At 43.4% G+C, this 20,802-nt stretch overlaps 2 protein-coding genes across 4 annotated transcripts in view; one reads left to right on the top strand and one right to left on the bottom strand.

Annotated features, from left to right (window-relative positions):
• Positions 1 to 4,027, bottom strand: part of CLIP1 (CAP-Gly domain containing linker protein 1) — a 122,098-nt gene extending 118,071 nt beyond the window's left edge. For all 3 annotated transcript variants that reach the window (XM_060118420.1, XM_060118419.1, XM_060118421.1), the window contains exon 1: positions 3,885 to 4,027. The gene's annotated coding sequence lies outside the window, so the exon portion shown is untranslated. The remainder of the gene's footprint in view (positions 1 to 3,884) is intronic.
• A 2,237-nt stretch (positions 4,028 to 6,264) lies between these two features.
• On the top strand, positions 6,265 to 7,104 carry LOC132502763 (RNA-binding protein 3-like). Its single transcript, XM_060118874.1, has one exon. The coding sequence runs from the start codon at positions 6,334 to 6,336 to the stop codon at positions 6,802 to 6,804; it is 471 nt and encodes a 156-aa protein (XP_059974857.1). The 5' UTR covers positions 6,265 to 6,333; the 3' UTR covers positions 6,805 to 7,104.
• The last annotated feature ends 13,698 nt before the right edge of the window (positions 7,105 to 20,802 follow it).

Here is a 20,802-nt window from a genome sequence, read left to right as displayed (position 1 = left end):
TAAGTGAGCAAAGGAGAATACAAATATCAAACTACTTAATTCAAGTTAGAAGTATAATATATTAGACCTTATGCTTATAGAAAATATTAGGGCAGCAAAATGTCTGTCTGTAGTCTCATTGGGATTCCTAAGAGGCAAATGAGAATACAATTCCCCAGGGAAAGAGATATCAGAAAGGGTTTCCAACAGGGACTCTGTAATAGGGGTACTTCTTTTCTAAGATTTTACAAAGAATACTTTCAAGATTTTGTTGCTGAACCACCATAAGATAGACAATCAAAAAACAGACCCACCCACTGAGTTAGTGCTAGTGGAATCTGTCCTGGAAGTGCCAGATGGAGATTAAAAAAAAAAAAAAAGCTCTTTACTAACTGTGGCCAAGATTCCTTGGTACTTGGTGCCAGGGCCAGGATATTAACCCAGATGTCCTAGCCAAATTCAAGGTTGGTTAATTACCGTCTGCCAACCCCCCCCCCCCAAAAAAAACACTCCTGTGTTCCCCTGATTTGGAATCTGAAGAAGTCACTCTTGAAATTCTTGTACAGTACCATCAGTCAATATGTTTTCCCTTAAAAGTGCATTGTAATTCAAATGCTGATTTAAAGCATATGGATTCCTTGAGTTCCACCTTCATGGGAAACATATACTATGTATATTAAAAATATATAAGATGCTATATTAGTTTAAAGCCTCCCTAAACAGTTCTCTAAAAAATTCATATTCAGAGTAATACTGTCACTGCCTTCCAATTAAGGTTGAAGAGACTTAAATAAAAGTTTATATTAAACACAGATTTTGAACCATGAAGCTTTTAAGACTGAAAAGGAAGGCTTTACTGCCAGGAGCACAATTCCAGGAAAAAGCTATATTTGCAAATGTCAGTTACAAGGCCTCCCAGGGTTGAGCAAAAATCCTGCATACAAACAGGGAAGTATACACTTAACAGCAAGTCTGAACATCAAGTACTGGTCTGGCCTTTCTGCCAGCCACTTACTCAAGGTTCCACTGCCAACATATTCTGTGCATTGCTTAAAATAATATAAACTAAGTTCAATTTCTAGCTCTGTATTCACTGGCTGTGCGGCCTTTTAGGGAAGTTAGTGAAATTCTTTAAGCCTTACTTCCTCCATCTTTAACTTTTTCTTCATCAAAATCACTAATAACATGGCACAAGATTCTTTATCTTTCACTATTTTAATTTTTTTTTTTTTTTTTTTTGCGGTACGCGGGCCTCTCACTGTTGTGGCCTCTCCCGTTGCGGAGCACAGGCTCCAGACACGCAGGCTCAGTGGCCACGGCTCACGGGCCCAGCCCCTCCGCGGCATGTGGGATCTTCCCGGCCTGGGGCACAAACCCGTGTCCCCTGCATCGGCAGGCGGACTCTCAACCATTGCGCCACCAGGGAAGCCGCCCAAGTCATCTCTTACACACCATGAGTTGGGTTTGGAATCCCAAAAGAGACAGCACGTAAAAGCAAGAGTCAAACATGACTGACTTAATGGGTCACATAGGACGCGAGAGACTCAATGTTAGACACTAGGTTAAAAAAAATTTTTTTTAAGTAAATAAGAGGAGCACCAAATTCTAAACTCCTAAAGAACAGAAACCAGATCTGCCTCTGTCATACTGAAGCACAATTAGGAGCTTAAGCAACTGCTGAAAAAAAGAGGGAAGGGCCGATCTTTATCTTTAGACAAAATACCTTCGCAAGGTCCACCCAGTTTTTTACCCTTTTGAACAATGCCTAGTGGGAAGCCTAAGCTGTACTTTACCACTTTCTCTGAACCTCAAAAACCTAGGATAAGCTCTTGGCCAAGCAATCACCCACTTTCTTTGCTTTAAACAGGGCCAGCCACGAGCTTCCCTGGTGGCGCAGTGGTTGAGAGTCCGCCTGCCGATGCAGGGGACACGGGTTCGTGCCCCAGTCCGGGAAGATCCCACATGCCGCGGAGCGGCTGGGCCCGTGAACCATGGCCGCTGAGTCTGTGCGTCCGGAGCCTGTGCTCCACAGCGGGAGAGGCCACAGCGGTGAGAGGCCCGCGTACCGCAAAAAAATTAATAAATAAAATAAAAAGGTCCAGCCTTGGGCTTCCCTGGTGGCGCAGTGGTTAATAATCCACCTGCCAACGTAAGGGACACAGGTTCGAGCCCTGGTCCGGGAAAATCCCACATGCCGCGGAGCAACTAAGCCTGTGCGCCACAACTACTGAGCCAACATGCCACAACTAGAAGGCACTGCAGTGAGAAGCCCACACACCGCGCAGCAACGAAGACCCAAGGCAATCAAAAATAAGTTTTTTTTAAAAAAGACCCTATAGAAAGGGCCAGCCTTGCTCCTTGCCAGAGAGAGGCACTATACTAATTTAATTACTCAGCACCTGGAGTCAGAATACCTGAGCTCAAATCCTGACACCACCACTTATCAGCTGTGTGACCCTGAGCAAGTTTCCTGACCTTTCTATGCCTCCTCTGTAAAATGGGGATAATAACAGCACCATCACTGGGTTAGGTTAATTAATGAGATAAAACAGATAAGAGACTTGCCCGAGGCATGAGCACAGGAAGCCCTCAATAAATGTTAATATTTCCAGAGAAAAATGCCCCAAAGCTGAGGAGCCACATACCTGAGGATTCTTGCAAAAAATTATCATTAAACCCAAAATTCTAACACATTTGGTCTCCGGACTTGTGCATACTATAGGTAACAGTAGTAATAAAATAAAATAAAATAAAACCCAGTAACACCCACCAGAACCAGAAACAGAACCATAAAAGCAGCAGCAGTCACACCAATGCTGAGCTCTTACTGGCCAGGCACCGTCCTAAGCTGAAACAGGAAGAAGGCAAGGCCGCTGAATCCAACAAAAATAACAACAAAAAGCAGCATTTTCTCCACCCTCTTTCTTAAAAACGGTAATTGGCGCCCAGGTTTTGCTAAAAGCAGGTAACTGAAGATTACAGACTTAACGTGCAATTTCTTCACATCAAAGAGGTGGGGCTGGGAAGGGAGGAGGGAGGGAGTGGTGCTCGGCTCCTGCCAGATGGAAAAGCCACATGAAGTGGAGAAACAGCCGAGTTCAGGGTTTCTCCCCAGATCAAAATCAGATTTCTGAAGCACAGGACCTCCAAAGGAGGGGAATCAGAAGGCTCTGCTTTTAAAATAACCTCTGAACAAGTGTCATCTGTCTTCCGAGCCAATGCCCTGCCGAGGCAGAAGGTTCGGGTTACGGGGCAGCGGTGTTATTTCAGAAATCCCTGTCACCTCTTGTCATACACCTTCTCCAAGAATCACAGTCCCACTCGGGGGGGGGGGGGGAGCTGGGGGACAAAAGCCAAGGCCGGCCAGGCCCCAGGCCAGCAAGGCCAGCCCGCCGGCCGGCGCCCGCCACGGAGGCCACGGCCAGGGTGCCCTCCATTCCGGCTCGCGGGCACCGCGGCCAAGGGCCCGAGGCACGGTCAGGTGCCCGCCGGGGCAACAGGTCCCGCCGGGCGTCCGCCCCCCCACCCCCCATCCGGGGCCGAGGAGAGCGGAGAAGGGTGCCGGGGAGGGAGCGGCGCCTGGGGCGGCGCAGGGGCAAGGAGTCCAAGCTCCATCTTGAGGCGGGCGGAGGAAGGGAAGGCCGGGCTCGGCGCTGACAGGGCCGGCCACTTTTCCGGCTCCGGGCGGAGCACCCCAGGAACCGCCGGCCTCCAGGGCCATCGCCTTAGAGCTCCCTGCGGCCCCTCGGGGTCGGCCTGGCGCGCGGGACTCGGTCCCCCTCTCGGACGCCGGGCCCGGCCCCCGGCCCCGAGCCGGGCGGGCAGTAACGGGCCGAGCGGAGCGGGAGGGAAAAGGTGAGGAGGGGACGAGGAAGGGGAGAGGGCCCGCGCCGCGCCCCGCTCACCGCTCGCCGCCGCCGCCTCGGTCGCCGCCAGTCACCGCCACCTGCCCCACTGCAGTAGCAGCAGCAGTAGCAGTAACAGCAGCCGCGCGGCCACCGCCTCCCGCCTCCCGGCTCGTCGGCTCCGGGCGGGGGAGAGCGTGACGCGCCGCCGCGGGGCCGGGCGGGCACGCGCCGCCAGGAGAAGACGCCGCGGCGGCTCCTCCCCGCGCGCTCCGCCGCCGCGCCCAACCCGGTCGGCCCCGCGCCCCGAACCTCGCGGCCCGCACGTCGCGGCCCGCACCCCGCGGCCGGCGTCGGGCCCGAGCCCCCCACCGCCGCCTCTTTGTCTTCACCCGCCGCGGCTCGGGGGAGGCGAACCCCAGACCGCCGGCGCGCCCGCCGTCCGGCCCTCAGACCCTAACGAGGACCGGGATGGGGAGGAAGGTGCTAGGGAAACCCGAGAGGCCTGGACTAAGGGGCTTCTCATCATCTCGGTTAGTTCCCCATTTTCTGAAAGTGTTCCCCAAATTTGCAAGTCACACCCGATAGCTCCATTCATTCTTGACCACACAGCCTGTTAGTTTGGAGCCGATTCCCCTCCCCCCCAAACCCCCAGGGTGAGAAACCCTTTGAAACAAGCTAGGAGAAGCTGCCCAGAGCTGGTTAAGTTTAGGGAGCATCCTCTCTGCCCTCCTCGCCCCCCAGAGTGAGGAATCCCTGGGGGAAATGCTGAAAGGCGCTGCCTACAGCAAGTGAAGCTTGGGAAGAACCATCTCTGCTCTTCCTTTCCCATCAGGGAAAGAACGAGGGTTAAAAATCCCGTGAAACAAGCCCAGCCCTTGCACCGTTAGTTTGAGAAAAGCCTCTTTTATTCGCCCCAGTCGCTTGGACGGAAGCCCTGGTTGATGTCCCGTCCTCCCACCTCCCCCCAGGGACCTCCTTTAAAAGCTTTTGAAAGGGACTGAAGGGAAGGCAGCAACAGCCTGCTCCGGGCTGGTGCAGCGAGGGCGGCCAGCATTTCACTCCCATGGACCATGGCAACCCCAGAAGCTTGGCAGCTCCTGGGAGGAATTTGCAGCTGTCAGGGATGCCCAGGATTTTGTAGCGACTCAGGGGTGGATAAGGGGCCCGGGGCTTCCTCCTCCTCTCCGGTAGAAGGGAATAATCAGGAGGGTGACCCCTTTGCTGACCTTTATTCAAAGCACCGTGCTGCGTGGACCAATAGGCGTGCACAGAGCAGGGGGAGCAAACGACATTGAAAATGCATGGAGTTCTGAACAAATAAGTAACTTTATCTGCTGGCCCCTCCCCTCGATTCACCTTTTAAGTCACAAAAATTCTGTTTCCTAATTCAACATCGCTTTAGCTTGCAAGTTGCGAGGTCAAAGTGTGGTGGCACCCGGATATACAGCATCGATATTCCTAATCTGAAATGCACACCTCACCCTCTCACCTGAAACACTTTTCAGCTCTCGTACACAACCTGCGTAATCACAGATGCCGTGGAAAGAGGCAAAGACCACTGTTAAACGTGGGGCGCAGATATAAACACTTCCGATTTTCTCTTTTCTACTGATTCTGCCGAGCCTATCTTTATTTCTAAATTATATTTTGTTCCTTATGGACTTTTTGGCATTATTTTTGATTTTTAGAATATTATATTAAAATAGTATTCTTCTTGACTACTGAGTTTTTAGCGCCCACTTAAATTTTGTGACCAAGGCCTAGTCCCTGTCCTACAACCAGGGCATTGACGGTGTTCAGTCCCACGGTGTGGCTGGTGTTAGGACTAAGGAAGTTGCTCAGTCCTATTTCAAAATAAGCATTCACAGTCCGTTTTTAGAGCTGAGCCACTGAGCTTTGTAAAATGTCTATCTGCTGTAAGAGTATTGGAACAGCTCAATGGAGAAAACTTGGGAAGACAGAGGGAAGTGGCAGAAGTTGAAAGCCAGTAGAGGTCCCAGAGCTTCATTTTACAAAGTGCGGAAGTCATTAAATACTTTTTTTTTTTTTTGCTAGAAAAAAAAGGTTTACTGGGGCTTCCCTGGTGGCGCGGTGGTGGAGAGTCCGCCTGCCGATGCAGGGGATGCGGGTTCGTGCCCCGGTCCGGGAAGATCCCACATGCCGCAGAGCGGCTGGGCCCGTGAGCCATGGCCGCTGAGCCTGTGCGTCCGGAGCCTGTGCTCCGCAACGGGAGAGGCCACAACAGTGAGAGGCCCGTGTACTGCAAAAAAAAAAAAAGTTTACTCCTATCATTAGTGTAACCAATAAGAACAACTACAAATAGTGGTAGACCTGTGTGGAGGGGAAGAGGTAGTGGTGCTTAATCATAACACAAAGTCAATAGATAATGTCTACAGATGATAAATAAATAACAATAGAAGTATACTTTTAACCCAGTCTCTCGGCTTCTTGGCGGTAGCTGTCTCTTCGGTCTTTTACTTAATTTCCAGGACTTGAATTTACCGCCATGTCCTCTGAAGAAGGGAAGCTCTTCGTGGGAGGGCTCAACTTCAACACTGATGAGCAGGCTCTGGAAGACCACTTCAGCAGCTTCGGACCTATTTCTGAGGTGGTTGTTGTCAAGGACCGGGACACTCAGCGATCCCGGGGTTTTGGCTTCATCACCTTCACCAATCCAGAGCATGCCTCAGATGCCATGAGAGCCATGAATGGAGAGTCTCTGGACGGTCATCAGATCCGTGTAGACCACGCAGGCAAGTCGGCCCGGGGAACAAGAGGGGGTGCCTTTGGGGCCTATGGGTGTGGTCGCAGCTACTCTAGAGGTGGTGGGGACCAGGGCTATGGAAGTGGCAGGTATGACAGCCGACCTGGAGGATATGGATATGGATATGGAAGATCCAGAGACTATGGCGGCAGAAGCCAGGGTGGTTATGACCGCTACTCAGGAGGAAATTACAGGGATAATTATGACAACTGAGATGAGGCATGCACACCTAACGTAGATACACAAGGAATAAAACTTCTTCTGATCCAGGACCATCCCTCCAAATGGCTGTATTTATAAAGATTTTTGGAGCTGCATTGAAACATCTGTTTTAGTTACATCAACCTTTTTTTTTTGAGTAGAGCTCCCAAGGTAGCTTGTTAAAGACCTTTCAGAAAGTTCCATGTGTTTTTTTTTTTTTAATTTTTCTCCCATTTAAAGACAAATTCTGAGACATTTGTGGAGTCTGGATATTTTTTCCTTTTTTACCAGTTTTTTAGTTAGGGCTCTCAGGAATGTTGGTTCTGGCAAAAAAATGTTTGGCCAGACTGTTTTTTTTAAAATAATGTGCATCTAGGAACATTTTTAAACACCTGTGCACAATGTTTAATCATGATTAGGAAGCAATTTCTGACTATAACTATAGGAAATGAAGAACATGATTACTTAGAGGTGTTTTTTACTCCAGATCTCTGCCTTGATTATATAGAAGTTTCTTAAAAATATTTGTGTGTCATTTTTTTTTAATACTGGAAGAAAAAAATATTCTGTTGTGTTTCATGTAGCATTTAGGATGTCTTTCACCAAGTTGATTAAAAAGATGAAAACAAACAAACAAAAAAGAAGTATACTTTTAGAGATATGGAAGTTACCACCTGAAGAACTGAAAGCAAAAAATTAGTGGTCTGTGGGGAACAGGTTTGGGAAGATTGGCAGAACAATGTTGCTTTTCATTATAAACTCTGATGTACTTTTTTTTTTAATTTGCTTTATTTTTGGCTGCGTTGGGTCTTCGTTGCTGCACGCAGGCTTTTCTCTAGTTGCAGGGTGCTACTCTTCGTTGCGGTGAGCAGGCTTCTCATTGCACTGGCTTCTCTTGTTGCAGAGCACTGGCTCTAGGTGCGCGGGCTTCAGTAGTTGTGGTACGTGGGCTCAGTAGTTGTCGCTTGCAGGCTCTAGATAGAACGCAGGCTCAGTAGTTGTGGCACACGGGCTTAGTTGCTCTGTGGCATGTGGGATCTTCCCGGACGAGGGATCAAACCCATGTCCCTTGCATTGGCAGGCGGATTCTTAACTACTGTGCCACCAGGGAAGCCCGTACTTTATTTTTAAAAACGTGCATGCATTACTTTGATTTCTGTTAAGAAAAAAAAAAGGTATTTAAGGTCCTCAAACAAATAAATAGCGAATATTCTCTGCAAAGTGGTGGGTGTTCATAGTTTGTTTCTACACAGCCCTTTAGCTTCATTCTTTCTCTGATAGTTTCCTGCTGTACAGCAGGTTTATTATTTTGTTTATTACCTGTCTAATTCCATCCCTACTGGCATGTAAGTTTCAAGAAAGAAGGATTGTTGGCTCATTGCTCTAGCTGCATCCCTAGAATACACTTGGTTCATAGTAGATTAATTTTAAAAAGGATGTAGTATAAGACTTCAGGTTCTAAGTAACTGGGGACTTTTTTCCAGTATTTTGTCTTCATTTTTTAAAAGAATAATAGGTGTTCAGTAAGTAAAATTAAAACAAGCAAACTGAAGAAGACAAAACAGTTATAGTCCCATACATCCAGAGAAAATTACTATAAATAATGGTTTTAAATCAATTCATTACTGTTAAAAACATTTTAAATCTTTCACTAAAGGCACAAATAGTCCTTACTGCCATTCAAAAACAATGCTCAGTATAAAATAGTGGTTGGAGAGTACTCTGTAAATTTCTAAAAAGATGTGAGGATTTATAGAGCTTTTAAAATAGAAAATGAAACAAGCTGTCAAGACAAGGACACTCTTTAAATTAAAAGTAAATTCTTTTCTTTTTTGTTTTCTTTTTCTTTTTTTAAGTTCTTGAACCATAACAGATAACAATTAAAAATGTAAATCCTTCAGTTATAAAATAACTGTCATGAGGATATAGCATACAATACTGTGACTACAGTTCGTAATACTCTACTGCATATTTGAAAGTTACTGAGAGAGTAAATCTTAAAAGTCTTCATCACAAGAAAGAAGTTTTTTTTGCAACTGTGTCTGGTGACAGTTGTTAACTAGCCTTACTGTGGTGATTATTTCACAATATATACAAATCTTGAATCATGTTTCACACTTGAAACTAATATAATGTTATATGTCAATTATACCTCAATAAAAATGTTTCATGTAACTCCTAAGAGATAGTCCATAATTAAAATAACCTTTATAAAGAAGACATAGTGATTCATTTTCACTATGCTATTTTTTTAATTACATCTACTTTTTTTAGCATTGTTTCAGAAACTAGAGTCAAATTAATTTCATTCACTCATCCATCAAATATTTACTGGCCCCCTGCTGTGTCCCAGGCACTGTTCCAGGTATTGGGAGAGCATGCAGTGGAGATCAAGTACTTATCCTCCAACCTTGACTTTTACTGCTATGTGCTTTACTAAATCAAGGTGGGATAATTACTGTTCCGTGAATTCCACTGGTATTATGCCCACGGTGGATATAATGCATCAGACCATATCCCTTGTCAATTTCATTCAACTCTGCTAAAAATTGAGAGAGAGATTTATAAAGTCAGATACAAGAAAAATGTTTAAGTTAACTCTGGTGTTTAAGGAGATACTAAGTAAGGAGCTAGTGCTGGTTCATTTAATCAAAAAGTGACTAATCCAGAGCAAGACAGTGTCTTAAAATGCAAAGAAAGGAAACCAAAAAATAAATCCCACAATGCATGATGAAGCATTCAAACTATTTTGGACCAAAAATTAATTTTATCACTGAAACCAATTAAGACTGTCTGCCATATCTACTTTATAAAAACAATGCTGATGGTGGTGGTTTTGTGGAATTTTCAAGAAGCAAAACAATGAAAGAATGACAAGCTACTAAATTTAAATGCATAGATCACTTCTCAAGGAGAACCGTCTTATGACAACAAAAGCCGTATTGTACACATTCAGTAACAAAGAACAATATCAGTAGGGTACCACACATCATGATGTAAACTGTATTTAGGGACTTCTAAATAGACTACTGCTTTGAGTGCGTGTACTTTCATGATGAGGGGGTTGAACAAGATGACTTATGAAGTTCCTACCACAAACATTTTTAAGATTCTGTGACTTTTATCCGGTGAAGCAAAACATTTGTGAAATCAGTGGTTGTTGCAGCAGTTTTAATCTAATGCAACAAATATTTGTTGAGTGCATGAAAAGTTGATTCTACCTTCAGCAAAAAATCAAGCAGACTCAAACAAATACACGTATATACATGTTCACAGCAGCACTCTTCACAGCCAAAAGGTGGAAGCAAGCCAAATGCCCAACAATAGATGAAAGGATAAACAAATAATGGTATATACGTACAATGCAATATTACTCAGTCAAAAAAAAAAAATGAAGTACTGATACCTGCTACAACCTGGATGAACATTGAAAACGTTACGCTGAGTGAAAGGAGCCAGACACAAGAGGTCATGTATTGTCTGACTCCACTTATACGAAATATCCAGAAAGGATATTTATATGAGATAGCCAGAAGTATCTAAAGCCATAGCAACAGCACATAAATAGTGGTTGCCAGTGACGCGGGGGAGAGGGAAGTTGGAATCAACAGTTTAATGAGAGGGAAGTTGGAATCAACAGGTCTCCTTTTGGGGTGAAAAAATGTTTGGAACTAGGGCTTCCCTGGTGGCACAGTGGTTGAGAGTCCGCCTGCCAATTCAGGGAACACGGGTTCATGCCCCAGTCCGGGAAGCTCCCACATGCCGCGGAGCGGCTGGTCCCGTGAACCACGGCCGCTGAGCCTGCGCGTCCGGAGCCTGTGCTCCGCAACGGGAGAGGCCACAACAGTGAGAGGCCCGCGTACCACCAAAAAAAAAAAAAAAAAAAGTTTGGAACTAGATAGAGGCAGTTGTGGCAGACTAAATGCTGCTGAATTGTGTACTTTAAAATGACTGATTTTATATTATGTGAATCTTATCTCAATAAAAATAAATACATAAATACATGAAAGTAATAAACACTCAAAAAAAAAAAAAAAGGCAAGTAGAGAATGGATGATAACCAGGCAGGTGGGAGATTTTGGAACAGAGATTTTTTAATTGGGAGGCTGTTTGGACTAAAGTCCTTCCCAACTCTAAGAGTCTATTATTTTACAGACTGAGCTCTTCCTTAGTGTTTAATCACAACCATATTAGCTCTAAAAAGTCTAACTGTACAAAAGAGATAAAAATTAAATTTGAACTATAAATTAAGGAAATGTGTACAGGGAATTGTCAGCTTCTGCCAGGGTTTGTATTCAAATAAAATGACTAAATCTCATTTAGACACCTTCTAGAAGGAAAGGCTCAAACTAAATAGGCAGATTTAATACTATCCTCAATCTTACATCATGGAAAGAATAAAGTGTTTGATTTCAAATAAAAAATTCAGGGACTTCCTTTGTGGCGCAGTGGTGAAGAATCCGCCTGCCAATGAAGGGGACACGGGTTCGAGCCGTGGTCCGGGAAGATCCCACATGCTGCGGAGCAACTAAGCCCATGCACCACAACTACTGAGCCCATGTGCCACAACTACTGAAGCCCGTGCGCCTAGACCCCGTGCTCCGCAACAAGAGAAGCCACCGCAATAAGAAGCCCGCGCACCACAGTGAAGAGTAGCCCCCGTTCGCTGCAACTAGAGAAGCAGCAATGAAGACCCAGCGCAGCCAAAAATGAACTAATTAATTTTAAAAAAACAAATAAAAATTAATACTAGGTTAACTAGTTTAACTCATTAGTACTAAATTAACTTAATTGATTTCATGCCTCACAGTCTGTGTGGGTATGTGTGTATGTCTTTCTGAGTATACATTTATTACATGTGAAGAGGTCGATTGGATACACTTGGGTTTAAATGGTTGTCAATGAGACTCGGGATTTCCTGGGGAAAATATATTAATATTAATATAGATTAATATTTTATCATTATAAAAAAAGGAGGGTACAAAACAGTGTGCATAATATGCTATGTTTTTTCCTTAAATAACCAAGGGAGAGATACATACATACCTGTTTAATAGAAGTTGTCTTTTTTTTTTTTTTTTTTGGCTGCGCTGGCATGCGGGATCTTAGCTCCCCGACCAGGGATCCAACCCACACCCCCTGCATTGGAAGCGCAGAGTCTCAGCCACTGGCCCACCAGAGAAGTCTCTGGAAGTATTCATTTTAAATAAAATATTAATGCACATTTTTTGTCATGTTCCTCACACCTGACCTTGACCCTAAACGGCGCAAGGCATCCACTTGCCATGACTGGGAGGCGGGAGAGAAAGTGAGGTTGGGTTGTTGCCTAAGAAGAGAAAAGGAAAAGAAGTTTATATGCAGGTTTTGACATTCAAAATAGGATCTTTGCCCGCGTGCCGCAACTAAGACCCAATGCAACCAAATAAATAAATATATAAATAAATATTTTTTAAAAAATAAGATCTTTGTAATAGCTTTGTTGAGATGTCTTGATAATTCACATACTCATTGAAGTGTACAAATCAATGGTTTTTGGTCTGTTACATGACTAACTTTTTTAAATTGTAGTAAAAAATATATAACAAAATTTGCCACTCTAACCATTTTTAAGTGTACAGTTCAGTGACATTAGTTGCATTCACAATGTCATGCAACCTAAAATAGAATTTTGTAGAGAAAAAAAAATGGCTTGGTATTCCAGCATTGTCAAGCAAGAAAGGATTATTAAAAATTTGTTTAGCTCCCATTTGTCGGACCAAGGGCCTGGAAGACCAGAGTTTCTGCTATGAGGTACAGAAGAAACTCCTGTCCAACATTAAGACTTAGGAGGCTGGACATGGGAAGAAAGAATATGGCATCAAAGAACTAAGAGAAAATGCTGTACTTCCAGGCCTGGGAGTTGATGGAGGGAAAAGATCAAGAGAGCAGGTAAGGAAGGCAGATCTACAGGTTGAGATCTGGGGCAGGGAAGCGGGGTGGACCCCAGAACTAGACTCTTTGTCCCTACTCCACGTTTGAGAGTCTGGAAGAAAACCCTTAGCCAGGGTGGTAGTTCTATGCCAACGTTGTTAGGAAGATGGGTGGCAAGGTCAGGCATAGGTAAGATGTAGTTTGCGCTGCTGAGCCTCCCTTAGACATGAATGGCTGGTTGAGAGTTTTGTGCACCTGCTCTGGGACCCACATGATGCCCAGCATCATGGCAGAGACTCAGAGGTGCCAGCTGTGCCAGAAAGAGGAGGGAAGGCTGAGTCAGCAGGAGGAGGCTCTGAGCCAAGAAAGCATATGTTAGGAACAGACTCCAAACAAACACTGAGACACAAAATCAGGACCGCTGCCCTCAAAGAACTCAGCTGTGGCTGACATTGCTGATTACCAACCTGAGATCCTCTCCCTTCCTTTGACTTAACAAACCCCAGTTATACTTGACATGACAATGTGCCCAACAATTTATGCTCACTTACTCAGGCTTTTCCTAGGAAATTCGGCTAGTGGTGCTTCTGGGAAAGCTTTTGCTTCTCTGATAAATGGAGACAGACACAGATGTACTGTCTGGAGCCAAAGCAGCTATGTTGTCATGCCGAGGTAGTGAACATGGAGACAAAAGCCAACAGGCCAAGGTGACAGAGAAGAAAGACTGAAAGAACAGAATTCCTCTCCTAGAAAAAGAACTGTTTATCTGGGGCAAATATTTGATAAGAACAAAAATAGAGCTGCTTAGAATGATAAAATAAATACTTGAGGGTTAACAGACTTGTTGAAAAGGAACTTTGTGAAGAAAACAGAAATGGCTACTGAGGATTTTTATTGTCTTACTATATGTTGTGTGTAGCTGTGTTTTACTCCAATGTTTTAAGAAAATGTATGTCTCTATGAGTTTGAATTTGCTTTTAGGGGAAAGCCATGTAGTCCTGAGTCCTGCTCCAATGTAGACGTGGGTTCAGGGGAAACCAAAATTTACTTATAGGAGTTTTTCCTCAGTGAAGAGTCCTCAGATGACACTTGCATGGTCTGTAATGTATATAATCCATATATGAATACAAGCACAAATAGTATTTTCACATATAAATCCTTTCATTAGTCTGGACTTTGCCAGATAAGGTAGTTTATCATATTTTTATTTAACTTTCTGCATACCTAGGTAGATCTCAGGTTGAACACTGGTGACAAGTATATGAATTATCCATTTTTAAAATTTTATTTATTTATTTATTATTATTTTTAAAATTTATTTATGGCTGTGTTGGGTCTTTGCTGCTGTGTGGTGAAAAAGAAAAATCACGATAAGCTACCACTTCATGACCGCTAAGATAACAAAAATTTTAAAGGCAGACAGTAACAAGGGTTGGCCAGGATGTGAAGAAAGTAGAAACTTTATAAATTGTTGGTGATAATGTAAAATGGTGCTACTACTTTGGAAAAGTAAGCGGCCTTTTATGACTGGCCTTTTTCACTTAGCATAACGTTTTCAAAATATATCTGTATTGTCAACAAACTACTGAATATAATGAAAAAGAAGCAGACACAGATATAGAGAACAAACTAGTGGTTACTACTAGGGAGAGAGAAAGGGGGAAGGGGCAAGATAGGGGTAGGGAACAAAGAGGTACAAACTATTATGTATAAAATAAATAAGCTACAAGGATATACTGTACAGCACAGGGAATACAGACAATATTTTATAATAACTATAAATAGAGTGTAAGCTTTAAAAATTTGAATCACTATGCTGAACACCTGAAACTTATATAATATTGTATTTCAACTCTACCTCAATAAAAACAATTAATTAAAAAAAACAAAGGGGCGGGCTTCCCTGGTGGCGCAGTGGTTGAGAGTCCGCCTGCCGATGCAGGGGACACGGGTTCGTGCCCCGATCCCGGAAGATCCCACATGCCGCGGAGCGGCTGGGCCCGCGAGCCATGGCCGCGGAGCCTGTGTGTCCGGAGCCTGTGCTCCGCAACGGGAGAGGCCACAGCAGTGAGAGGCCCGCGTACAGCAAAAAAAAAAAAAAAAAAAAAAAAAAAAAAAACAAAAAAAAAAAACAAAGGGGCTTCCCTGGTGGCTCAGTGGTTAAGAATCTGCCTGCCAAAGCAGGGGACATAGGTTCGAACCCTGATCTGGGAAGATCCCAAATGCCACGGAGCAACTAAGCCCATGCACCACAACTACTGAGCCTGCACCCTAGAGCCCGTGAGCCACAACTACTGAAGCCCACATGCCTAGAGCCTGTGCTCTGCAACAAGAGAAGCCACTGCAATGAGAAGCCCACACACCGCAACGAAGAGTAGCCCCTGCTCGCCATAGTTAGAGAAAGCCCGCGCACAGCAACGAAGACCTAACGCAGTCAAAAATAAATAAATAAATAAATTTTAAAAATAAATAATAAAACCTGCCTGCCAATGCAGGGCACGCAGGTTTGAACCCTGGTCTGGGAAGATCCCACATGCCGCGGAGCAACTAAGCCAGTGAGTCACAACTACTAAGCCTGCGCTCTAGAGCCTGGAGCCAGAACTACTGAAGCCCACGTGCCTAGAACCTGTGCTCTGCAACAAGAGAAGCCAACACGATGAGAAGCCCGTGCACCCTAATGAAGAGTAGCCCCCGCTCACCACAACTAGAGAAAGCCCGTGAGCAGTAACAAAGACCCAAAGCAAAAAATCAATAATAATAAAATAAATAAATTTATTAAAAAAAAACACTAAGTGGCACGATATTAGTAATTGCTGAATCTAAGTGATAGTTTATGGGCATTCATTATATTATTCATTCAATTTCCTGTATGTTGGAAAATGTATCTCTATTCCCTTCCACAGTCTTATCAAAATGGTAATAAAGGGATGAAAACCCACAAGGATAAAGAGAAGGGAAGAGGGAACTTTCCTGGTGGCACAGTGGTTAAGACTCTGTGCTCCCAGTGCAGGGGGCTGGGTTCAATCCCTGGTCAGGGAACTAGATCCCACATGCATGCCACAACTAAGGAGCCAGCAAGCTGCAACTAAGGAGCCCGCCTGTCACAACTAAGACCCGGCACAACCAAATACATAAATAAATATTTAATAAATAAATAAATAAATAATTTTTAAAAAGAGAGAGAAGGTAAGAGGTGCCAGCAGTGGGTTTTTTAGCCTTTTCCAACAGCAAATTTTTGGAGGATGAAAGGCTGATCGAAGAATACCGGCCTTTAGTAGAGAGAAGGATGCTGCCAGTAACTTCAGCGAGGATACTGATAAGGGGCAGGAGGCACTTGGCCCCGCAAAAGATGGGGATGACTTGTGGGGCTGGCCTTAGGCTGCTGGATACTTGTGGCCACTCTTGGACTTTCAGCCTTGCTGCACCCACAGGGAATCTTTTTTATTCTTATTTTATTTATTTATTTATAGAAAGTTGATGGTCTAGTTCTTTTTTTTTTTTTAATTTATTTTTGGCTGTGTTGGGTCTTCGTTGCTGCACGCGAGCTTTTCTCTGGTTGCGGTGAGCGGGGGCTACTCTTTGTGGCGGTGCACGGGCTTCTCATTGTGGTGGCTTCGCTTGTTGTGGAGCACAGGCTCTAGGCGCGCGCGCTTCAGTAGCTGTGGCTCACGGGCTCTAGAGCGCAGGCTCAATAGCTGTGGCACACGGGCTTAGTTGCTCCGCGGCATCTGGGATCTTCCCGAACCGGGGCTCGAACCTGTGTCCCCTGCGTTGGCAGGCAGATTCTTAACCACTGCGCCACCAGGGAAGTCCCTGAAAACCTTTTTTCATTTCTTAAATTATCATTACTCTATCAAAAATCACAAGCTGGTATTAGAACTCATCATCTCAAATCTTCAGTTTTCCCATTTGTCCACCAAGCCCTAAGATTCATGAATCTTCTTGGCATCTGAACACAGTGCTTTTTTGCTTTGTAACTATGTGAAAACCATAAAAGCAAAAAATTGGCATCTTTGGTGAGGAAGTTAATTTTAGTTTAGAATGTTCCTTTTGTCATTATGGAGCAAGGCTTCAGGCTGCTGAAGTTAATTCTCCTCCCTGTGTTTATTTCAAAGAGCTTAAGTGCAAAAGAAAATTAGTTTGTATTTTTTTTCCATTATATAATCTGTATACAGTGCTTCTGGTTTGGCAGTAAAAGTACAAACAAATGAGCAGTAACAGCAACAAAACATACACAAGCACACACACATATAGGCTTTAAAGCTAAATGCACAAAGTCACAAGACAAATTTTATCTAAATGGATTTATTCGCATGAGATATCTCCTTCAGAAAACAGAGCAAATGAAGAAGATGGTCATAGTATTGCTCAAGAGGAAGAAAAGATACAGCCTCTTCCCTGCAGAAACTTTACCTTTTCAGCTACTCATGCCTGTAAAAAGCTGCATTAGAAAACTACCTTCCAAGAAAGCCAGCCACTTACATTTTGCATGTCTTCCAGCTAAAAATACAACCAGCGTAATAACAAACAATAATGCACTGCTTCAGATCTCTGCATCTGAATAGCACAGGCTAATGACTTGCTCTAATAGTGTGTCCTTGTGAGAACAGGATGTAAAGTATTATTATCCCCATTTCACATATTAAAGAACTGAGACCATGTAAATTAAAAGCTCAGGGCTACTGGAGTCAACAAAGGTTGAAGCTCAAAGAGTTCATTGGCCTTCCTACAAAACTGATGAGTGTGCTTTTCTGCATTCAGACTCTTGGCAGCTGTCAGGTTGAACCATGTGAAATTGCTGGCATTCGGTTATTTTCGTGTACAAAAACAGTAACTTCACGTGGTTGAACTGAATCATTTGTTTACATTTATTGTGGCACAGTGTCTGTGCCAGTCCCAAAGAAATGCATCTCCTCTCTTTGTGGCTCTCTCCAAAACAGAGGGTCTTTGACAATCCATTGACTCTCAAACAAGTTGAGATTTTATACATTATATTACATTGAACCACTGTCCCTTGTCTGAACCACCTATTGCCATGTAACAAATTAGTCTAAAACTTAGTGGCTTAGGGGACTTCCCTGGTGGCGCAGTGGTCAAGAATCCGCCTGCCAGTTCAGGGGACATGGACTCAAGCCCTGGTCCAGGAAGATCCATGCCACGGAGCAACTAAGCCTGTGTGCCACAACTACTGAGCCTGCACTCTAGAGCCCGCGAGCCACAACTACTGAGCCCGCGTGCCACAACTACTGAAGCCCGTGTGCCTAGAGCCCATGCTCCGCAGTAAGAGAAGCCACCGCAATGAGAAGCCTGCGCACCACAACGAAGAGTAGCCCCCCCTCACCACAGTCAGAGAAAGCCTGCACACAGCAACAAAGACCCAACCCAGCCAAAAATAAATAAATTAATTTTTAAAAAATTAAAAAATAAACCTTAGTGGCTTAAAGCCATAAACATGATCTCACACAGTGTCTGAGGGACGGGAATCTAGGAGTGGCTTAGCTGGGTCTGCTGGCTCATGGGCTCTAAGGAGGTTACCTTCAAGATGTCAGCCAGAACTGTAGTCATTCAAAGGCTTGACTGGGGCAAGAACATGCGTTCTCAGTGGTGGCTTTATTATCCCCCATGGGGATGAAAATTTGTTCTTGGATGGCAAGGTAGTTGGGGGGCATCTTGGATATTACAATGGCCCTCTAAAGCTCAACCTTACCTGACAAAATCTTATTCCTTAATAGTATTTAATTTCTTTCATTAAGGAGAAATTAAATAATTAATATGATTATATTGGAAGTTTAATATAATTTAACATTTTTCCTTAAGGGGGTTTCTTAGTCCGCTTAGGCTGCTATAACAAAATAACATAGACTGGGTGGCTTGTAAACAACAGAAATTCATTTCTCACAGTCTCGGAGGCTGGAAGTCTGAAGCCAACGTGCCAGCAGATTCAGTGTCTGGTGAGGGCCCGCTTCTTGGTTCATAGATGACCATCTCCTTGCTGTGTCCTCACGTTGTGGAAGGGGTGAAGGAGCTCTCTGGGGTCTCTTTTATTTATTTTCTTTTAAAAAAATTTTTGTTTTGGCCACGCCAGACGACACGTGGGATCACCCTAACCCAAGAATCTTTAGATCTTCGTAGGCCTAGGTATTCTAACTTGGGGAGGCATCCCTAACCCCAACACACGCAGTGCTCTGCATAAAGAGGTCTCAGAAAAGTATATTGCATATGGTAGGTGCTACACAAACACTTATGCAATTTGCTATGTTATTCATATAAATAAGATTCAACTTGTGTCGACTTTGAATTTTATCAAACTAATGTCTCACATCAATCATGTGACACAAAACATATGACTTTAAACTCAAATGTGGTACTTCGGGTACAGACAACTCCTTGGAAGAGCAATCTGTTTTTGCAGGCCAAATGGATAGGAGCGTTTTAATAATTTAGTGCACTAAAATTGGGCCTGTTAGTATTACCATTTGACATTGTTATCCCAGTGGTTTTTGATTTTAAACACTGTCTTATTCCACTTAACTTTTTTCCTGTTCTGGAAGTTACCTGTTTTTAATCTCAGCTATTTCCAAAATAGATGAGTTTCGAAAGAATTTTAAAGCATGTTATCATTCATACTTTCTAGATTGTACAGATTGCATTAGGTGATTATGTGATACGTGAGAATTCTCACTTAAAAAACTGAAGAGACTTACAATACTTTGCTTGAAATATATATGGTAGTAGGTTTTTTTAAATAGCCACAATATTTTACAGTTCATCTTTTCAAGAGGCGAAATCTTTTTTTCCCATCCCTTGAATTCTGAGCTGGTCTTACCAACTTGCAGTGGGATTTGGTAAAATTGATACTGTGTGAATTTCACAGTGTAGGCCTCAAGAGGTCTTGCAGCATCTGCTTCTGCCTTCCTGGAATGCTTCTGCTACTAGTAAATGAGCTCAATCCAGATGACTGAATGGAGAGAGGGGCCCAGCTGACAACAAATACCAAGAACCCAGAAATGGGAGTGAAGTAGCTCAGACCCTCTGTCCCCAGGCAAACCACCAACTGAATGCAGCCACATAAATGAATTTAAGTGAGATGAGCGGAACTGCCCCCCCAACCTACAGAATCATGAGAAATAATAAATTGTTGATGTTATAAGTCACTAAGTTTTGGGATCATCTGTTATACAGCAATAGGTAACTGATATACAATTTTTAACATATCACTAAACATTACTAAATTGTTAGCCAAGTTTCAGTTACATATATCAACAAAAAGTTAGAAGTAAAATGCCCGGAAAGCAGATGCTGGAGATCAGCGAAAGTTAAATAATTTATTTCTTTATTTCTTTATTAATTTTTGACCGCACTGCACAGCTTGTGGGATCCTAGTTACCTGACCAGGGATTGAACCCACACCACCGCAGTGACAGCACCGAGTCCTAACCACTGGACCGCCAGGGAATTCCTGAAAGTTGAGGAATTTAAACAGTCAACTAAATTAGATAATAAGTACATAATATTTATAAATAAATATACTAGATGCCCTTTGGCGCATGTATATGTGATCATGGAACGGAATATGTCATTGTCCTTAGGGTTAATAATGAGATAACTTCCTCAATAACTCCTCAATAATAATGAATAACTGCCTTAATAACTCAGAAAAATGAAGGAAGAAATGTTTTTTAAAAATAATTATTCAATTTGAGACACAGATATAGAGAACAAACGTATGGACACCTAGGGGGGAAAGCCGCGGAGGGTGGTGGTGATGGTGTGATGAATTGGGCGATTGAGATGGACATGTATACACTGATGTGTATAAAATTGATGACTAATAAGAACCTGCTGCCTAAAAAAACAAACAAACAAACCAAAAAAACAACTAATACTAAACTTTCTTTGGGTTATTTGTATGGAAATATGTTAATATAAATGTTTCAGACATTAAAAAAAAATAATTATTATTCAAGGATGCAAGTTCTTAGACGATTGGATTACTACCCACAGACTCATTAATCTTCACTGTACTTTAAAAATCAGTACAACAAAAAGAGAAAGCTACATCCCAATATTTTTATAAATATAGATGGAAAATTCTCAACA

Source organism: Mesoplodon densirostris, chromosome 15 (genome assembly GCF_025265405.1).
Source record: "Mesoplodon densirostris isolate mMesDen1 chromosome 15, mMesDen1 primary haplotype, whole genome shotgun sequence".
Taxonomy (NCBI): domain Eukaryota; kingdom Metazoa; phylum Chordata; class Mammalia; order Artiodactyla; family Ziphiidae; genus Mesoplodon; species Mesoplodon densirostris.
The sequence above is the reverse complement of the archived record's forward strand: the minus strand, read 5'-3'. Positions and strand labels throughout refer to the sequence as shown.

Coding starts and splice junctions, on each gene's coding strand:
- LOC132502763 (XM_060118874.1), top strand. CDS start 6,334: ATGTCCTCTGAAGAAGGGAAGCTCTTCGTGGGAGGGCTCAACTTCAAC.